Genomic DNA, 20604 nt, shown 5'->3' with positions numbered 1-20604 from the left:
ACCAGGCAGGAAAGATCCTTGCCTAGTTAAACTGAGTCAGCAGCAAATAATCAGCGGTATATAACAGGAGAAGGCCACTGAATTATCTGCTCTGACCACTGCAACACTATCTGGTTATTGCCAGAATGGTAATGAACAGAGTGAGAGAAGGCTCAGTTGTTATCCAGGCAAAACAGATATTCAGTGCCAGTTCTCAGACAATTCATAAAGTACGATTCATAAAATGCTGCTGTAACTTTAATTAATTATCTGGATAGGGCATTGAGTATTGGCGGTACCCTCCTGGGCACTGCCAAAGGCCTGGATATTCAGTGACAGCACTTTGATTAGGCCTAGCACTGAATATCCAGGTCTGATTCTGCCTAAAATGGTCAACACTTTCAAAAATGCTGGGCCATGGGCTTAGGGGCTCACAGTCAGAGTCTTCAGAGGATTCAGTCAAGGCCCTGACCATGGGCTATAGGATCTCAGTCCTCCTAATTACCTCTTCAGAGTCCAGTGAATGTTGCTCCTGAAGGCTCTGACAGTGGGCTATGGGCTGTGGGCTCCCAGAACCTCCTCCTCACTTCTATGTTGTAAGACCAATGGGTTGTGCATCCTGCTAGTGTCATGCCATCAGGGATTCAATACAGACTATGAATCCCCAATGGTTGAAGGCAGGCCAATTTCAGGCCAACATACTGTAGTGTTCAGGCACCTCTTGCCGTCCTACATCACATGAATGCATAGTGCCCTCCAGGATTCAGTGCCTGGACTGAATTCCTTAAGGTGTGTTATTTTTGTTTTGTTTTAATTTGACTAGGATGGAAGAACCTCTAAGCCTGCCCAGCCAATCAAATTAAAAGAAGACAGCGCCACTGAATATCCCATCTGACTGCTGCAGTACTTTCTGGTCAGTGTTAGGGCAGTGCAGGGATGGAGTTGAGGTTCAGATGGAAGTTATGCAGGCAATGGCTATATTTATTGCTAATGCCCACATAGCCAACCAAGCATGTTGGACTACAAACAGCAGTCCTATGACCAATCATGTAGATATAGCACTGAATTTCAGTCATATCTGGATAGCTTTTGAGCTGGTGGTAGTGAGTGTTAAAGAAATACTGTCCATCGTCAGCTGTATATTGCTGCCATAATTTCTTAAATTTGTTTTAAATATTCTACCAACCAGTTTACTTTCATGGAGTGTTACCAAGTCCTGGATATAATCATTCTCTTATTACTTATTTCACACAACCCAAGATTTCATAAGCAACTACCATATCATCTTTCAGTTATCTTTTCTCCAGGTTTAAGAGCACTAACCTCTGTAACCTTAATTCATAGGGGAGCTTTTCTGTTGCCTTTCTCTGTACTTTTTCTAATTTTGCTATATCCTTTATAAGATGAGATGATCAGAACTGCAAATAATACTTAAGGTATGGTCAAAACCATGGATTTATTCAGGCCTTATGATATTCTCTGTTTAGTTCTCTATTCCTCCCTGAAAAATTCTTGCCATTCTGTTTGCTCTTTTGACTGTTGCTGCAGGCTGAATTGAGGATTTCAATGCATTGTCTTCAATGACAAGATCCTACAGCAGGTAAACTGATAGCTAGATGCCTGCAGCTCCTCAGGGTCTCTGGATATCCGGGACACTAAACAAAACCTTTCAAGTTTTAGACTCCTTTAAGCAGAATTTATGCCCAAGAACAGGAAAACAGCTCAGAAGCCCCAAAGGGAAAACAATACATACAGCAAACAAATCAAAATATAAAGAGCCAAGCCAGGCTTGATAGCTCCCAAAAATCCTCTCAGTTTTAAATTCAAGTCCCATTTTTTTATAGCCTCTTTCAGCCACTTCCTCTTCCTGGTTCATTCTTTATAGAGTACGTGTCCTCTCGGTGAGGAAGACTGATTCGATAAACCCTCTGAGCAAAAAGTGAGCCCTCTGGTTCTCAGCTGCAATGATTTCAAGGTTATAACCTTCAGTTAAGAATATACATTCCCTTGCAGTTCCTTTGATTCAATGGCAACTTCTAATATGGAACTCAACATTGTGTGCATTCAGTTAAGATTATTTTTTGCCATGTGTAACACTTTGGGCTTTTACTAAGCTGCGGTAGCGTTTTTAGTGCACGCTGCAGATTAGCGCCCGCTAACCTTTGCGCTACGCGGGGAAACTAACGCCAGCTCAAGGGAGGAGGTAGCGTCTAGCGCACACGCTAAAACCACTAGCGCAGCTTAGTTAAAGGAGCTCTTTGTACTTATCCACATTAAATTTCATCTGCAGTTGTCCAAGCTCTCAGTCTGACCCCAGTGCAGAACTCTGGGATTAACAATTAGGAAGACTGACCATTTCGTATTACTGTAATCTCTATTTTTTATCCTTTAAGCCAGGAGTCCCAAACCATGATAAATGGGGAGAAACCCCCCCCAAAAAAAATCCACAGCCTGTTTTGTTTTGTTTTACAATGCATGGTGGCACAAACTCAGAAAAGTTGATTGGGTTTATCAGGTTCTGCCATTAAAGATTAAGACCTTTGTGGCACTGTAAAGGTAGTAAGCAGCCACAACAGCAGTTATGATGGACCCCACCATTCTCAAAGCTTATGGAAGTACCACCAGAGCAGTTTCAGTGGCTGTGGCAAATCCAGAAGTGAGAAGCCAGTTCACAGTGCTGCTGAAGCCATGGGATGTGGTCGGGGAGAGCAGAAACAACAATAAGCTCATGGGAACATTTCCGCCAGCTCAAAGCACTGCTGGAGACGGCTGCTCATGTTTGAGAAGACACTGAGACCTATCAACTATCAGGCAGCCTAGGGAGGCAGCAGTACTGACAAACCCCTCCCTCCCCCCCCCCCCCCCACACACACATACACACTCTCCTGCCCAAGGAGATCCTGGGAAGCTGAGTAGACAAGGATGGACTAAGTTAAGAGAGAGAGAATGGGAAAGTGGTAGGAAAGGGAAAGAGTGAAGGTCACATGGAAGAGAGAGGAGAGAAGAAAGGAGGTAGAGAGAACAGGCAATGAGGCAAAATCTATAGAAGGCAGGGTTGAAGATGGGGATAAAGCAAGGAAGATCTAAAATATACATAGACTACAGCAGCATGAACACAGCAGCACAATATATAGCCAGATAAGTCAATTGGTTCTTTAATAACTGTTCAGTTAAGATTTTTCATTGCATCAAATCCGTTAAGAATAACACCTAAGAATAAAACCTAGAGGGGGTTTTTAGCCTGTGAAGTAACATCCCTATCTAGCACCGCCACAAGATTTGCTCTGGTGGCGTGTGGGGATCTGAGGCTTTTCCCCTCGTTTAAGAGGCAATCTATAAATAACAGGATTTTCTAAACTATTTTGTGAATAATGTGAATTGGAAGAGGAACTGATAAGTTTTCTCTTATATCACGACTCATACAGTCTAGTGAACGCACCAAAGACACATATACTGTACATATACATAATCTCTGGCCATTTATCTACCTACATGTTCCCCATCCTCCCGCTCTCCCAGGAAGCCAATGCTGAGGAAAGGAAAAGGCAGAGGGCAAGGCTACCAGAAGTGGGACGGGGTTGCCAACTTCTGAAAAATCTGCTGCATTCCATGGCCTCTGCTGTACTCTTCACTTCAAACCATTAAAAGGTCCTAAGATGTCCTCCACCACCAGTCAAACTATGAGGAGGACCCTCAAGTCCATGACTTCAAATGCCCTTCTCTTAAAAGGTTTGGGATTCCTGCTGTAATCTGTTACCAGTCAATGTCAAGGCAACACCTGCTGTCCTGTGGTTTTATAATTTCTTAAGAGGTTTCTCAAGAGACACTTTATACTACTTTCTGAAAATCTCGATGCAATATAATGACTGGCTTGCACTTAATGATATATTAATTTAAATCATTACAGGTATTTGGGGGGATGATATTCAAAACACGATATGCATTTATTGGCTAATGGTAAATGCATAATCTCATACGCAGATGCCGTTTTGCCCAATAGTGATTTTAGGAGCTTTTTTAAACCCAGACAAAGTGCCGCATTTTGAAAAGCCATCCGGGGAAATCGGGACGTCTGGTAACCCTCGGCCTTAATCTCTGAGAATGGGAAAACATCTTTTCTGACCAAGTCTCCTAGTTTATAAAGAAATAAAAACAGGTACCTGCATTTGAATTAAGTTCTTCATTTTCTGATTCTGTCCCATTTTGGCTCCCGCTTCCATGGAGGCTGTTCATTGCCATCAGTTTCATTTTCTGTAACTTCATTGCCTCAGCCATGGCAGCTGCTGTCAAACCTAGGAAATGAATGGGGGAAAAAAAATTAGGCATCAATTCTGTGATTTTGACATAGACACCCAGTAGTCCCTTGTTCAGTTTCTAGTTGGTATTTTACAAGAGTCCTTAAGCTGATTTCTTCCAAGATTTACACAGCAAGATCTCATTCCTTTAGGCTTTTGGTTAACCTCACCTCTGAGAACTTATTTCCAAACTATCCACAAGTTGAAAAAAAAAAAAAATCCCTCCCCCCCCCTTTTAAAAAACCACGGAAACGGTTTTTAGAACACAGACCAGGGTACTGAATGTTCTGCATTGCTCCTGATGCTCCTATGCGTGTTGGGAGCAGCGCAGAGCATTCAGCGGGCCGGCCTGCGCTAAAACCACTTCCGCGGTTTTGTAAAAAGAGGGGGGTTAGTGACGTCTGCAAAGGGATTTTTTTATCCTTAAACAAGCCTTGGTCATTGATTTATGAAAAAATTAGTCAGTTTTCAAATGCTGATATGTGAAATTCTTTGAAAGTTACATTTGACCTGTATCTTCAAATCACCATGACAGTCTACTTAACTAACGTAGACTTTTTTTTGATTTTAGATGAGTCCATTCAGTTGGTAACTCCCTCCTATCTGTGCCCTTCTCTACAACTGCCAACTCCAGACTCCGCCCCTTCTGCTTTGCTGGACCGTATGCTTGGAACGCTGCCCGAATCCCTACGGCGGGCTCCATCTCTGGCAGCGTTTAAGGCCCAGTTAAAAGCCCACCTCTTCGAGAGTGCTTTTGACTCCTAACTCCTCTCCCCTTGGGTTCTGCAGCCATAACCCTATATGTCAGGGGTAGGGAACTCCGGTCCTCGAGAACCGTATTCCAGTCGGGTTTTCAGGATTTCCCCAATGAATATGCATTGAAAGCAGTGCATGCAAATAGATCTCATGCATATTCATTGCGGAAATCCTGAAAACCCGACTGGAATACGGCTCTCGAGGACCGGAGTTCCCTACCCCTGCTATATGTCATGTCTGTCCAAGTTAGATTGTAAGCTCTTCCAAGCAGGGACTGTATAAATGGCAAAATATACAGCCATGTGTACGCCTTTCAGCGCTCTATAAGTGATAAGTAGTAGTAGCAGCATATTTAACTACCCTTCCCCCCCTTTTTTATGAAGCCACATTTGGCTTTTTTATCACTGGCAGCGATGGTATTAGATCCGATGCTCATAGGAGCTAATACTGCCTTGGCCGGTAATAAAAAAGCCTAATGTGGCTTCGTAAAAGGGGGGTGGGGTAAATGTAGAAAAAATAAATAGAGAGAGAGGAATCAAGGCATACATGATAAACAAACTATAAGTCATTGGAATGAACAATGTTGATAACATAATTGATAAACTGGCTATATCATTACAGAGTATTAGTCAGTCTATTACAACAGACTCCTGAAAACTCTAGAGTTCATATCATAATTCAAAATATCACAATACTATGAAAACAACTTGTGACTGCTGAAAACTGCCATTAGCGGGAAGCTCTAAAACGCAAGATCTATCTAGAAAAGTCAGTCTGTACATTTGATTATTGTATTCTCTTGTTCCCTAATTGTTTACAATGTCACCATCCCTACATATTAGTTTGAAAGCTTATCTGTCAAAACTGTGAACGAGTAAATTAACAAAAGGAGAGCTGTGAGTAATCAAACCTTGAGGTTTACAATTAATGAAATGGAATTGCAAGTAAGTACATAGCAATATGGGCCTATTTTCTGACAAAACACTCAATTAAATTAGCAGTCAACACATTGCAATTAATAATATTCCAAGGGAAAAAAAATGAAACAAAGCTTTGCCCAGTGACATTATTACAACAATCAGCTGCTGTGCATTAACTGGTCTGTTATTTGTATTCAAAAATCTCATAGTCCTGTTAAAGGGGGGGGGAAATGCAACATCTGGCTTGAAGAAATACTAATTTGGAAAACAATTTTTAAAGGGTCAGGCACTGTTTACAATGTAAAAAGCTGATTTACATGGACAAATAGACAAAGCCCCAAGTGAAAGCTACTCTAATTTTAACTGTGTTTCTCAGTACAATGAATTTTCCCACAGTACATACCTATATTTTATATATATAAATATTCAGACCACGGGAGGCAGGCCAGCTAACTCCTGCGGTTGGCATTGACTATGGATATTCAATGCCAAGCTATTTCTAGTGACCAGCACTGGACCAGCATTGAATATCTGGTTTATTTTTGGCCATTGTAAACTTAACCAGCTAAGGCAATATTCAGTGCTGGCTAGTTAAGTTTATAACCACCATCATTGGACTGCTATTTGTAGGGCCCAATTAGGCCGCTAAACTTGGTCTCTCAACACAGAAAATTGCAAGTTATTGTGCAATAAAGCCAGTAATCCTCTACCTGCTCACCACAAATATTCAGTGGAGATAACCAGTTATCTTGTGCTGAATATGTGGTTTTAGCTGGTTGACTGCCATTTATGGTTTAGCGCCATTTTGGGCTGGTTAAATAGCACTGCATATCAGCTGGACTGTCTATAAATTTCATGAGTCCCATCTAAGCTCTGCCCATGTTTACACACACACCTGTCAAATACATGATATGCAAGTTCTGTACATATTTGTCAAAGGGCACTTAGGTAAAATACAGGCATCAATTTCTCTTCCATTTACCAATAAAATCTCCCTTATTTCAGTATCTTCCCTCCATTTACCCATGACTGCCCCCCCTCCCCATGTCCCTAGTTCCCTTCTCAGGTATTATGTTCCCACTGTGTAGCATTTCCTCTATGTCTCCTCCTTCTTTCCAATGTTCAGCATCTTCCCTACATATCCCTATGTCCTCAGCACATGCAATATTTATCTTCTGTCCACCTCCTTAAACAATTTTCCCTCAGATCCAGCATTTGCCCTCCACATCTATACAATCCCTCACCACTTCTAGGGCTGCCACCAGTCATACACACACTTCTCAACTCAACAGATTCCGCCAGTAAAACAAGAAACAGTAAATGTGAGCCTTGGAGACTCTGGTGCATTTGTAATGCCTAATGAGTCCTGCCTTCTCTGATACAAACTTCTAAAGTATCCTTTGAAGAGCTGAGACCAGCAGAGTTTTTAAAATATTCAAGAGTCTCCAAGGCTCCATATTTCTCATTATGTTTATGTTTATTCCAATTTGATAAAGCACTTAGTTTATGTAGCTGATGCAGCTGCAGACTTGGGAAGATGAGGGGCTGGCTACAGCACAGGATCAGGGTCATAGATTGGAGAAGGCCATGGAGAAGAGAATGCCGCTAGCAGAGAAGAGAAGCGAGTCGGCTGCTACAGGGACTTGCAGGAGAAGAGGCACATTAATAGGGCTGTGATGGGGGAAATTGATATGGAGGGGCTTCAGGGGTACAGTGGCAAATTAATGTTTGGCCCCTTTAAAATGTGGCTCAGGAGCATCAGGCTGTAGGTTAATGTCCCAATGTTCCTAGGTAATATGAATAATGTTGCTTGCAAACTTAATGTAGCATTATTCATGTACCATGGAAGTCACTACTCTATGGTCTTGAGCCATCGCAGGTTAGGAGACTCTTACAGTGAATTAAGGTACAGTAAACAATCCATTTTATACCACACTTTACTATTCCCCTCAATTGTGTATATTAAGGAGCACAAAAGTCTAATGACGACCTAGTAGGAAAGATAATGCAATGCACTGGCCAAAATTCACTGTGAGATTGCACCAACTGCAACGTCAACAGGGAAAAAAATGGTATCTGCCGTTTCCTTGCATGGTGATATTTCACAGTACCTTTGCTATTCTTGTACATTTGGTATCATTAGGAGGGTACAAACATACCATGATGAATTAAGGAAAGGGAGATAGACTGCATTTCAGGATATTCTCTCTATGGCTTCCGAACTATCACATGGAAGTCATTTCTATATAACTATTTATAGGATGCTTCCATAAAACAGGATAAAGCATGTGCAATTTTGCCTATATGTTTTTAAAAGCTGCCTTCCTGCACAGGAGGTGAAAAGAGGCCCTTTTTGCTGATTAATCACGGCATAGCTTTGACTGGCCAAGAGAAAATTGCATTACAAATGAACAGTTACCTGTTATCAAATTACAAGGCATTTTCATCAAAGGGGGGAAAGAAGAAGGCAGCAGATTGACCAGTTAACATGTTTCCACTGACCTGAGGGGATTTTTTTTCCAGTTAACAGCCTCTGAAGAATGCTTCCTTTTGATTCTTGTCTGTGACACAAAAATGATTGTCCCATTTAACCGGTGTTCTATCACATATATCAGAGAATGCTATTTACTCACACACTGCTGGAACATTAAAACACAATAGCGCAATTGTCTCTGAAAGAAAATTTTAAAGATTGGCTTTTTTTTTTCAAAAATAGAGGGTTGAGATCAAAAGCTAACTTTAATAGATGTTTGACTAAGGTCATACTCCTAGGAAATGGAACACTGAAGATGAAAGAGAAGGAATAGATGTGGCTTTTGATCTCGGCCAAATCCATTTGGCATTGTTTAGTTTTTATATAATACTTCAGTTTTAGGTGATATCATGACTAGAATGAATTGCCTTTAGTAGATCTGTGATGCTATGATATGTATCAAAATTCACTGGGATGCTTTCATACTTTCTTAGCGTCAGTTTTCTGGTGACTTGCCTTTTACTATCAGCATTCACACTAGACTGAATCCATCTACAATTTATAACACGCTGGAAAAAGTAAAAGGAAATAAATCTTGAACTTGCTGATTAATCCCAGTTCTACTTGGGAAAAGTTAGATAGATAGAGTGTGGTGGGGAGTGTGTGGTGCAGTGGTTAGAGAGCTACAGCCCTGGCACTCTGGGGTTGTGGGTTCAAATCCCACACTGCTCCTTTTGACCCTGGACAAGTCATTTAATCCCCCAGCGCTCCTGGTACATTAGATAAGAGTGTGAGACCGCCAGGACAGAAAGGTAAAAATGCTTGAGTACCTGAATAATTTGTAACCTGCATAGAATTGTAGGATATGCGTAATATAAATAAATAAATAAAAAAATAGATTGATTGATATGATATTGCTTCTCATACAAATTGTATCTTATAGTGCTTCATAATCCCATAGTCAATAGAGGCAAGTATTTGGAACTAAATAAAGCAATTCTTGTGGTTTAGTATCCCTCTCTGTCTTCACTCCTTCTTTCAGCTCTGTGCTTCGTAGCCCAGCATTGTGTACTCTAGACCCATGGAAAGGACAGAAGGAGCAGAGGTTAAGGAGAGGAAGAGAGAGTGAAGTCAGGATGATAAAGTTAAGTGATGGGCTGAAATGTGTTCAGGCAGAGAAAGTGGTGCTGACACAGATCAAAACTACGTGTCCATAAGCTTCTCTGCATTACGGGAGAGCAATCAGCTAGCTATATGGAGGAAGTCATGCCTAGTGGCCAGTCAAAGAAATTCAACAGTTTCTCTCATGATTGTGGATAGATTATGTAGCTATGCTGATTCATGCAGTCCCCATACATTATTTTTTAAATTCATTTTCTGTCCCCGTGGTCCCCAAAGAGCTCAGAATGGGTTACAGGTTAAACATACATAATTTCAGTACAAGTTTATGATACATTTTTATCCTGACACATACTAGGGGGTCTAAAATTAATATACATAATATACAGTTTACTGGTTACAATTTGTCATTGTTATCCTTACAGTGCAAGGTTTTCAGTACAAGTTTTATCTTAATTTGACACACAGATAGTTTACAGGTTAGATTTCCCATAACTACAGTGCAAGATTTTGCAATACAAGTTTTCCTTACGTGACACATACTGGTTCTGGTAGCACTAGACATTTCTTTGTAGTCCATGTCGTGTAAGGATTTGAACGCTAGCATCAGGCCCTTGGCTATGGGCAGCCAATGAGCCGACGCTAGAGCCTGGGAGCCAGGGTCGCGGGCACTGAGGTTTTTTTAGACGTCTGGTCGCTGCGTTTTGAACATGCTGGAGACGTCGTACACTCTTCGTCGTGAGACCGTTGAATAGCGCACTGTCCGTGCAGGAGAGTAGCTGGGCAAAGTCAGATTCTGAAAAGTAGTTCCTTATGCCTCCTCAAAAGAAAAATTCAGAAACATATTTTAGCATGTGGTTTGCACACACATACTAGGATTTTACTGCAGGATGCCTCATTGTGTCCCAAGGTAAGCCCTTTTAAGTTGTGGTAAGTGTGTGCTAGTGCTTACTGTAGTTTCATAAAAGGACTCCCATGGTCCCTAACGAGCCAGACCTCTTTTTCAGGTATGAGATACAATAAAATTAGAAACGGAACAGCCTATTTTGTGAAAGTTGGGCCCATTGGCAGGCCACTGGAGATAGAATAAAGCATTTTGAAAACAAGATCATACATTATAAAGAAATTGCACTTGTAGTATTATTCATAAATACATTTTAATAAATAGCTTTCGTTATTTCAGGTCATTTGGCTCATGCCTAATCAAACCAAAATGAACCATCAGATGTTTTGCTGTCTATATCAGGCGCTTTTTTTTTTCCAGAAAGTAAATCATGTTATTTTCTCAGTAAATTGATTGATTGCTAGATTTAAATAAATATATCCAATCAACCTGAAATGTCATAGCATGGGATTATTATTTCCTAAAGCCTAATCAGATGAATGTGATTAGTCAATGTGAAAAAAAATACAGTGCTAGAAGAAAAACATCCCAAAAGGTTTACAAAGAGCTTGTTTGGGAAGCATGCTTGCATCTAAAGCCCATCAACTATGGATCTTATATATATATATATATATAGTTTATAAATTAGCTTTCAAATTAATAGTTAACATTCCAAATCCCCACCCCCAGCTTTCTACAGATGATGCTATAATTCCATCACTCCCTTTAATTTTTGTTGAGGGAATATGGTAGCGACTTATTTGTATTTTGCAAGAGGCGCATGTCTACCACTCCAATGGCCTTCATGCCTGCAGGCGTCACTTGTATGGCAGAACAGTGGGTTTTTGGTTGGTTTTGGTGGGCTCACACTTTCCACCAGAAGTGTACTAGTTAGGGTGGCATATGGGCCTGGGTCCCCTTCTCTACAGTCCACTGTGCTGTCCACCAGACTACTCCAGAGACCTGCTTGCAGCTCTGCTAGGACTGGCCATAGTATCTGCAGCTGTCAAATAGACAGATATATACTGTTTCATGAACATATTTGAGGATGGGAGGGGGTCAGTGACCAATAGGGGAGTGCAGGGGCCATATTTTCATTCCTCTAGTAGTCATCTGGTCAGTTTAGGTACCTTTTTGGACCTTGCTCATTTTATAAAAACCTTGTTCATTTTTTGGACCTTGTTCATTTTAAAAACAAGTCTAGCCCAAAACATCCAAATTGTACCCCAGATGTTTGGTAAAATGTTTACCACTATAAAACATACAAGTGCTAAACTCACCCTAATCCCACCCAAAACACACCTCTAACATGCGCTCTTAAGATTTAGATGTACTGGAGACAAAACAGCACAAAGAAACAGGAGATACCCAAAATAGGAAAGCAAAGACAACAGCGAAGGTGACCTTGGGTGCTCAGTTGCTTTATTATATATTGAGACTCGACACGATGATGTTTCGGCTGAAAGTGCCTGCTTCAGGAGTCTGAGTAATAGTTGAAAAGATATCGAGAAATATCTCAAGAATACAAAGCCTAAAGAAATTATCTGACATTATTTTCTATGCGACGAAGCGATGGATGCCTGGATGAAAATGAATCACATATTACTTTGAAAGTACTGTTTAATGGCTGATATGCTCAGCGCAAAACACAAGTAACTTGTAGCAATGTTTGTCAACTGTTGTTCTCACAAAAACCATTTCATTTTTGTGAGCTGTGACTGTTTCCTATCCCCACAACCCCCCCTAATCAAGGGAGGGTAGGCAGGACAGCTTTCTCCATAACCTACCACCGCCCTCACAACTCTAACCCCCAAAACACAAAATTTCCTTCCTGCCCAAACTCCAACACGTTCATTCCCATTATTCCCACCTTTTTTTATCCAATTCACTAATCCTCTCCTTCCCTTTCGCTCTCCACACCTAGGAACCAATCCCCTTCATCCTCCTCTCTCCCTGCTTCTTCTTTAACTCTTAAATAACCAAGTCTATCTCACTCCAACTACCTCTTCCCTTTTATCCCACTCTCACCCACCCCTATCTAGCCTTATTCCCCCCCCAATAGCTTAAAGAATGCTCAACCAATGTTATCAGCTCTCTGTCCAAAAGCAGAGGGCTTCCTAATTAATGTATGTGTTTTAGTAACAGTAAACTTTTCTGCAAAGTCCAGTTTCCACTGTAGCTTTTGCAAAAGTGGCATTAATGACCTGCTGTGATGCAAAATTATGCAAATCAGCTCATTAATCCATTAAAAGTGAAAATGTGAGCATATGGATTAAGCTTTACGAGCCCATTTTCATTGAAAAAATAAATTACAACTCAAGAGCTCCAAAGAAAAAGTGTGTCCTTTGTGTTGTGGTTCAAAATAATTAAGGATTCCACTACTCCAATCTGGAACCCTACTGATCCCCCCGCCCCCTCCCCCAAGAGCTCAGCATGTTCCTTCAACGCCAGCAAGAGAGTTGCTGTAAGTGTGGTGGGGGAGGGATAGGAAGAAAAAATGCTGCACTTGGGTTTAGAGGACAAGAGGAGGATTATAGGACATGGGGTGTTGGGGAGGAAGGGAGAGATACTGCAAAGGGGAAGATAGGGGTGAAAAGGGAAAATGTTACATATGGGGTAGAGGGGAGGGAGAAAGAATGCAAAGAGAAGGGCAAGGAAGGGAGAAATGTTGGGGAATAGGGGTGCATGATGAGAGAGGGATAAATGTTAAAAATTATAGTGGAAAGGAGGAAGGGAGAGATGTTTGACTCAAGGCACAAAAGAGAGGAGAGAGAGGTAGAGATGTTGGACATGGCAGAGAAAAGGAGAGAATGCTGCATGGGGAAAGGGAGAAGGGATATACTGGACCAAGGGAGAAAGGTTCAGAGAAGGAGGGAAAGAGAGAGAGAGAGAGAGAGAGATATGTTGGGAGTGTCTGAAAGGGAGGGAGAGATCCATAACAGGTGTTAACTTTTAATGTAATGATTCTAATGTGTCGGTTTTTGAAATTTACATGTTATCTTTATATTTTGCACAGTACAGAGTGATATCACTTCTTCTCTTTCTCTGGTGTTGCATTGTAGCTTTTTGGAAGGATTCAATTTAATATATATCTATATGTTTCTATTTTTAATTTGTGGTTATTCTATACTGTGTGAGTGTCTGTCTATGTTCTGTGCATATGAATTTGAGACATGGTTTTCTGTTAGCATTAATTGTGCAGGATGGATATGTACTAATCTGGCTTCTTTAGTTTTCCAATAGGTTTATTGATATTCTAGACCAGTGATCCATCGTGCCCAGCAGACCATTCCCGTGGTGGCCCTTAGGTCAAAGACTGGTGCCCTAACTGAAACTAGCCTTACCTGCATACATTCTGGTTCAGCAGGAACTTGTCTAACTTTGTCTTGAATCCCTGGAGGGTGTTTTCCCATATAACAGCCTCCGGAAGAGCATTCCAGATTTCTACCACTCTCTGGTTTTGTACGGAATCTATCCCCTTTTAACTTTAGAGAGTGCCCTCTCGTTCTCTCTACCTTGGAGAGGGTAAACAACCTGTCTTTATGTACTAAGTCTATTCTCTTCATTATCTTGAATGTTTCGATCATGTCCCCTCTCAGTCTCCTCTTTTCAAGGGAGAAGAGACCCAGTTTCTCTAATCTCTCACTGTACGGCAACTCCTGCAGCCCCTTAACCATTTTAGTCGCTCTTCTCTGGACCCTTTCGAGTAGTACTGTCCTTTTTCATGTACGACAACCAGCGCTGGACGCAGTATTCCAGGTAGGGGCTTACCATGGCCCTGTACAGCAGCATGACAACCTTCTCCAATCTGTTTGTGATCCCCTTATTAATCATTCTTAGCATTCTGTTTGACCTTTTTGCCGCCACCGCACATTGCGCGAATGGCTTCATTGACTTGTCTACCAGTACTCCCAAGTCTCTGTCCTGGGGGGGTCTCTCCAAGTACTCCACTAGACATCCTGTATTCGTGTATAAGATTTTTGTTATCGACATGCATCACCTTACACTTATCTATGTTAAACCTCATTTGCCATGTCGCAGCCCATTTCTCGAGCGTGTTTATATAACATTGCAGGTCTTCGCAATCCTGTGTCTTCACTACTCTGAATAACTATACTGTCTGCAAATTTAATCACCTCTCTCGTCGTACCAATTTACTGGTCATTTATAAATATGTTGAAGAGCATGGGCCCAAGCACCGAACCCTGTGGCACTCCACTCGTGATGCTTTTCCAGTCTGAGTATTGTCCATTTACCCCCACTAACATAGTAACATAGTAGATGACGGCAGATAAAGATCCGAATGGTCCATCCAGTCTGCCCAACCTGATTCAATTAAAAAAAATTTTTTTTTTTTCTTCTTCTAGCTATTTCTGGGCAAGAATCCAAAGCTTTACCCGGTACTATGCTTGGGTTCCACCTTCCGAAATCTCTGTTAAGACTTACTCCAGCCCATCTACACCCTCCCAGCCATTGAAGCCCTCCCCTGCCCATCCTCTACCAAACGGCCATACACAGACACAGACCGTGCAAGTCTGCCCAGTAACTGGCCTTAGTTCAATATTTAATATTATTTTCTGATTCTAAATCTTCTGTGTTCATCCCACGCTTCTTTGAACTCAGTCACAGTTTTACTCTCCACCACCTCTCTCGGGAGCGCATTCCAGGCATCCACTACCCTCTCCGTAAAGTAGAATTTCCTAACATTGCCCCTGAATCTACCACCCCTCAACCTCAAATTATGTCCTCTGGTTTTATCATTTTCCTTTCTCTGGAAAAGATTTTGTTCTACGTTAATACCCTTTAAGTATTTGAACGTCTGAATCATATCTCCCCTGTCTCTCCTTTCCTCTAGGGTATACATATTCAGGGCTTCCAGTCTCTCCTCATACGTCTTCTGGCGCAAGCCTCCTATCATTTTCGTCGCCCTCCTCTGGACCGCCTCAAGTCTTCTTACGTCTTTCGCCAGATACGGTCTCCAAAACTGAACACAATACTCCAAGTGGGGCCTCACCAATGACCTGTACAGGGGCATCAACACCTTCTTCCTTCTACTGACTACGCCTCTCTTTATACAGCCCAGAATCCTTCTGGCAGCAGCCACTGCCTTGTCACACTGTTTTTTCGCCTTTAGATCTTCGGACACTATCACCCCAAGGTCCCTCTCCCCGTCCGTGCATATCAGCTTCTCTCCTCCCAGCATATACGGTTCCTTCCTATTATTAATCCCCAAATGCATTACTCTGCATTTCTTTGCATTGAATTTTAGTTGCCAGGCATTAGACCATTCCTCTAACTTTTGCAGATCCTTTTTCATATTCTCCACTCCCTCTTTGGTGTCTACTCTGTTACAAATCTTGGTATCATCTGCAAAAAGGCACACTTTTCCTTCTAACCCTTCAGCAATGTCTCTTACATACATATTGAACAGGATTGGCCCCAGCACCGAACCCTGAGGGACTCCACTAGTCACCTTTCCTTCCTTCGAGCGACTTCCATTAACCACCACCCTCTGGCGTCTGTCCGACAGCCAGTTTCTGACCCAGTTCACCACTTTGGGTCCTAACTTCAGCCCTTCAAGTTTGTTCAACAGCCTCCTATGAGGAACTGTATCAAAGGCTTTGCTGAAATCCAAGTAAATTACATCTAGCATATGTCCTCGATCCAGCTCTCTGGTTACCCAATCAAAAAATTCAATCAGGTTCGTTTGGCACGATTTACCTTTTGTAAAGCCATGTTGCCTCGGATCCTGTAACCCATTAGATTCAAGGAAATACACTATCCTTTCTTTCAGCAACACTTCCATTATTTTTCCAACAACTGAAGTGAGGCTCACCGGCCTGTAGTTTCCTGCTTCATCCCTGTGACCACTTTTATAAATAGGGACCACATCCGCTCTCCTCCAATCCCCAGGAATCACTCCCGTCTCCAGAGATTTGTTGAACAAGTCTTTAATAGGACTCGCCAGAACCTCTCTGAGCTCCCTTAGTATCCTGGGATGGATCCCGTCTGGTCCCATCGCTTTGTCCACCTTCAGTTTTTCAAGTTGCTCATAAACACCCTCCTCCGTGAACGGCGCAGAATCTACTCCATTTTCTCGTGTAACTTTGCCAGACAATCTCGGTCCTTCTCCAGGATTTTCTTCTGTGAACACAGAACAGAAGTATTTGTTTAGCACATTTGCTTTCTCCTCATCACTCTCCACATATTTGTTCCCAGCATCTTTTAGCCTAGCAATTCCATTTTTTATCTTCCTCCTTTCACTAATATATCTGAAAAAATTTTTATCTCCCTTTTTTACATTTTTAGCCATTTGTTCTTCCGCCTGTGCCTTCGCCAAACGTATCTCTCTCTTGGCTTCTTTCAGTTTCACCCTGTAGTCCTTTCTGCTCTCCTCTTCTTGGGTTTTTTTATATTTCATGAACGCCAACTCTTTCGCCTTTATTTTCTCAGCCACTAGGTTGGAGAACCATATCGGCTTCCTTTTTCTCTTGTTTTTATTGATTTTCTTCACATAAAGGTCCGTAGCCATTTTTATCGCTCCTTTCAGCTTAGACCATTGTCTTTCCACTTCTCTTATGTCCTCCCATCCTAACATCTCTTTCTTCAGGTACTTTCCCATTGCATTAAAGTCCGTACGTTTGAAATCTAGGACTTTAAGTATCGTGCGGCCGCTCTCCACTTTAGCCGTTATATCAAACCAAACCGTTTGATGATCGCTACTACCCAGGTGAGCACCCACTCGAACATTAGAGATACTCTCTCCATTTGTGAGGACCAGATCCAATATCGCTTTTTCCCTTGTGGGTTCCGTCACCATTTGTCTGAGCAGAGCCTCTTGAAAGGCATCCACAATCTCCCTACTTCTTTCCGATTCCGCAGATGGAACATTCCAGTCCGCATCCGGCAGGTTGAAATCTCCCAACAGCAGAACCTCCTCTTTCCTTCCAAACTTTTGGATATCCACAATCAGATCCTTATCAATTTGCTGCGATTGAGTCTCTGTTTCCTATCCGCCAACCAGATTTTAATCCATGTATTTCATTCTCGATTCTATGGCTTGCAATTTTTCGAAGTAGTTGTTCATGCGGGACCTTGTCAAACACCTTCTGAAAATCCAGATATACAATGTTGACCAGGTCACCCTTGTTTATTTGCCTGTTTACTCCCTCAAAGTGCAGTAAGTTCATCAAGCAAGATCTTCCTTTGCTGAAGCCGTGCTGGCTGGTCCTCATCAGATTGTGTCCATCAAAGTGATCAATGTCTTTTAGATGTTATTATATATGAAAAAAAAAAAAAAATCCATTTATTTTGTTTTCCATTGATTTAGCCAAATCTGGAACAATCAAGACTAAACTTAGAATAATAACTGAGGGTGTTCTTATGTTATGTGCAAACTTATATCCCGTCAAATCCTTATAAACAGTGTTCTGGCAGGTTACAAGCAGTATATAACTATATAGAAATTAAATATAGAATCATCCATGTTCCATACATGCTAACATTCTTAAAGTGTGCTAGAGCCAAAGTAATTTGGCCACAATCGGGCAAAGATATTTAAAATTTAAGATGGGACTCAATTGCTCAAATTCCAAAGGCACTTCTGTAGTTATATAAAGCAGTTTAGGAAGAAATTCAGTAAGAAAAAGCAACATATCATTCCCTTTGGATCCTTCTGGGAGACTAAGAATCCTAATGTTGCTTCCTTTGTTTCTTTTGGCTAAATCTTCTACCTCATACTGCAAGTGCTTGATGTGCCTTTGTCTTGCATTTCCAGTTTTAGTAGGCCCAATTCAAAAGCTATATTTTTTCTTATAAAATATCCAAACACTTTTAAGCTGCATGAAATTGAGTGTTAAGTGATTCCAGTTCTTTGCCCTTTAGGGCTTCTACTTCTTCCATCTTTATAGCTTGTAATGCTTTGACCTCCTGAGTTAGTGAGTCTGAAGAGGCATCAACATTTTTGGCTGCCATTTTATCCAGGGTTGGCGGTTAACCTTTATGTCATTTTAAGCCAGAAGCTATAGTAAAATGATTGTCAGCTTTACAATTTTTGGCTGTTGTCATGATGCACAAGGTAAGCAGGTTATTTAAATCCCAAAAAATATTGGAAACTCGATTTTCTTTATAGTTTGGGAAGAACTGCAGAAGCTTTCACTCCATATAACCGATCTGGGTCTCGTCCAAGCTCCACTCCCACCCCCCTCTCCTCTAAATTGTTTTCTGTATGTATTTCTATTACACATCTTTATGAGTTATAATAGCTATTCAGAATAAACACTTTTCACCATCTATCTAGCAATACACAAACTTCCATAATCACAGAATGTCAATATTTCTCAAAACACTGAATTCTGCAAAGCTAATTATCACTCTTTTTTTTTTGTCTTTATAAAATTTACATAATTGCCAAGCAAACATATTTGTACAGACAAAAAACCAACTTTAATTCAAACCACTTGGGAGAAATAAGTTTAGCTGTGAATGCAAAAGCCTTCAATTATAATAAGGGGATCCAATTCACTTTGGAGTATACTAAGAGAAAACACAGATTTTCAATATAGAAAAATACAAGGAAGCAGACTGACATTTCTAAAACTCCAGATTAATTAACAAGCACTCTAAGGAGCAATACCTGAATCAGTCACAGAAAGTGTTTGGTATCTAGAAAGACTGAAATATGTGAAGTTTCAAAGAACAGGTATTTCACTGTTTGAAACTTAACAATACATTTACAAGGTAATAATAGAAAAGAAGTGTCCAGCTGTAAAACTCCTAATGCGACAAAATAAACTGCCTAGGCCAGTTTCTACATTTCTCTGGAGACAGGGTTACCATATGGCTTCAGAAAAAGAGGATGGATTGAGACATCCAGGTTTTACTTTGATTGCTTCCAATGTCTCAATCCACCTTTCTTTTTCTGAAACATAGAAACATGATCTAATCTAATCCTTTGTGCATAAACCACATTATCCCTGCAAAAGAGGGCTGAATTTTATTTTTTTTATCTTTTATTTTATTTTATTTGGGGGGGGGTTATTCTGTATTTTTTCAATGGAACAAAAAATGTGGAAAATCACTGGACTAACCCCTCTTTTACTAAGGTGTGCTATGCTTTTTAGCGCATGGTAAATATTAGCGCACACTAATCACACACTAAACACTAATGCGTGAATGTTATCCTATGGACGCATTAGCAGTTAGTGCATGTGTTGATTTAGCACACACTAAACATGCGCTAAAACGCTTAGCGCACCTTTGTAAAAGAGGGTCTATGTGTATAACCCTTTATGAGACTGCTCCACCTTGGGTTTTTGTTTTTTTTTTTCATTTTTATTGCATTTCAAAATTATTTTGCAAACTTTAACATCTTGTACAGAAAGCATAATCTAAGGCATAACAAATTAAACAAAAATCTTCAAGAATAAGAAAATAAAACATTTCTTAATTACACTCAAGTCCTCATAAGTGATCCAAGAAGTAAGAAAAAGAATAATTACTAAGACATAATATAATAATGAAGATGTGTATATCTGCTGCTGAAACAAAAAGAATATTCATTTATACAAGAGCTGATACACCTTCGTTCTCCAAGCGTTTTAGGGAAAGAAAACTGACTAAATGAGAAGGGTCTACAAAAACATATTTTAAAGAGCGGTATCTAATAATACACTTGCAAGGGTATCGTAAAAAGAAAATACCCCATAATTGGGTTATGCCTGGTTTTAAAATTAGAAATTCTCATCTCCTCTTCTGCATTTCTCTCGAAACGTCAGGGAAAATCTGTATTTGAACCCCAGGAAGTCCTTAACTCTATTCTTGAAGAACAGTGCTCCACCTTGGTTAGTTGGGCTGATAACTTTTCAGCAGCTCCTCGTATAAGTGGTGCCAGTCTCACAATCATACTGAAGTGAAGTGGTTTCTGTTGCCTGGCTTAAGTGAAGAAGTTACATAGCAAGTGAACACTCTGTATAATCTGACACACTCTATATAATCTGTATAATCACTGTCAATTTTTTAAAAGAATATAGTTTGTAGTTAGTGCCACTATTGACCATTTAAGTAGCTTTGAATATTATATACGAGGGGCATGCAATAATTTATTTACCTCAGCAGGAAAGAAAAGAGTTTTCATAAAACATTTTGTTCTATTTTTCAGTATAGTCCCCTGATAGCTCC

General features: G+C 40.7%; 1 protein-coding gene across 8 annotated transcripts in view; it reads right to left on the bottom strand.

Moving 5' to 3' along the window:
* The window catches only part of DACH2 (dachshund family transcription factor 2), an 845689-nt gene that overhangs the window by 305889 nt on the left and 519196 nt on the right, over positions 1-20604 (bottom strand). For 7 of the 8 annotated variants that reach the window (XM_033945577.1, XM_033945572.1, XM_033945575.1 and 4 more), the window contains exon 3: positions 4140-4271. In XM_033945577.1, the coding sequence (XP_033801468.1) occupies positions 4140-4271 (132 nt within the window). Of the gene's footprint in view, positions 1-4139; positions 4272-8452; positions 8571-20604 lie in introns of those variants that run through there. The other variant, XM_033945578.1, reaches the window with a different exon arrangement.

This window comes from Geotrypetes seraphini, chromosome 5, assembly GCF_902459505.1.
Source record: "Geotrypetes seraphini chromosome 5, aGeoSer1.1, whole genome shotgun sequence".
NCBI lineage: Eukaryota > Metazoa > Chordata > Amphibia > Gymnophiona > Dermophiidae > Geotrypetes > Geotrypetes seraphini.
The sequence above is the reverse complement of the archived record's forward strand: the minus strand, read 5'-3'. Positions and strand labels throughout refer to the sequence as shown.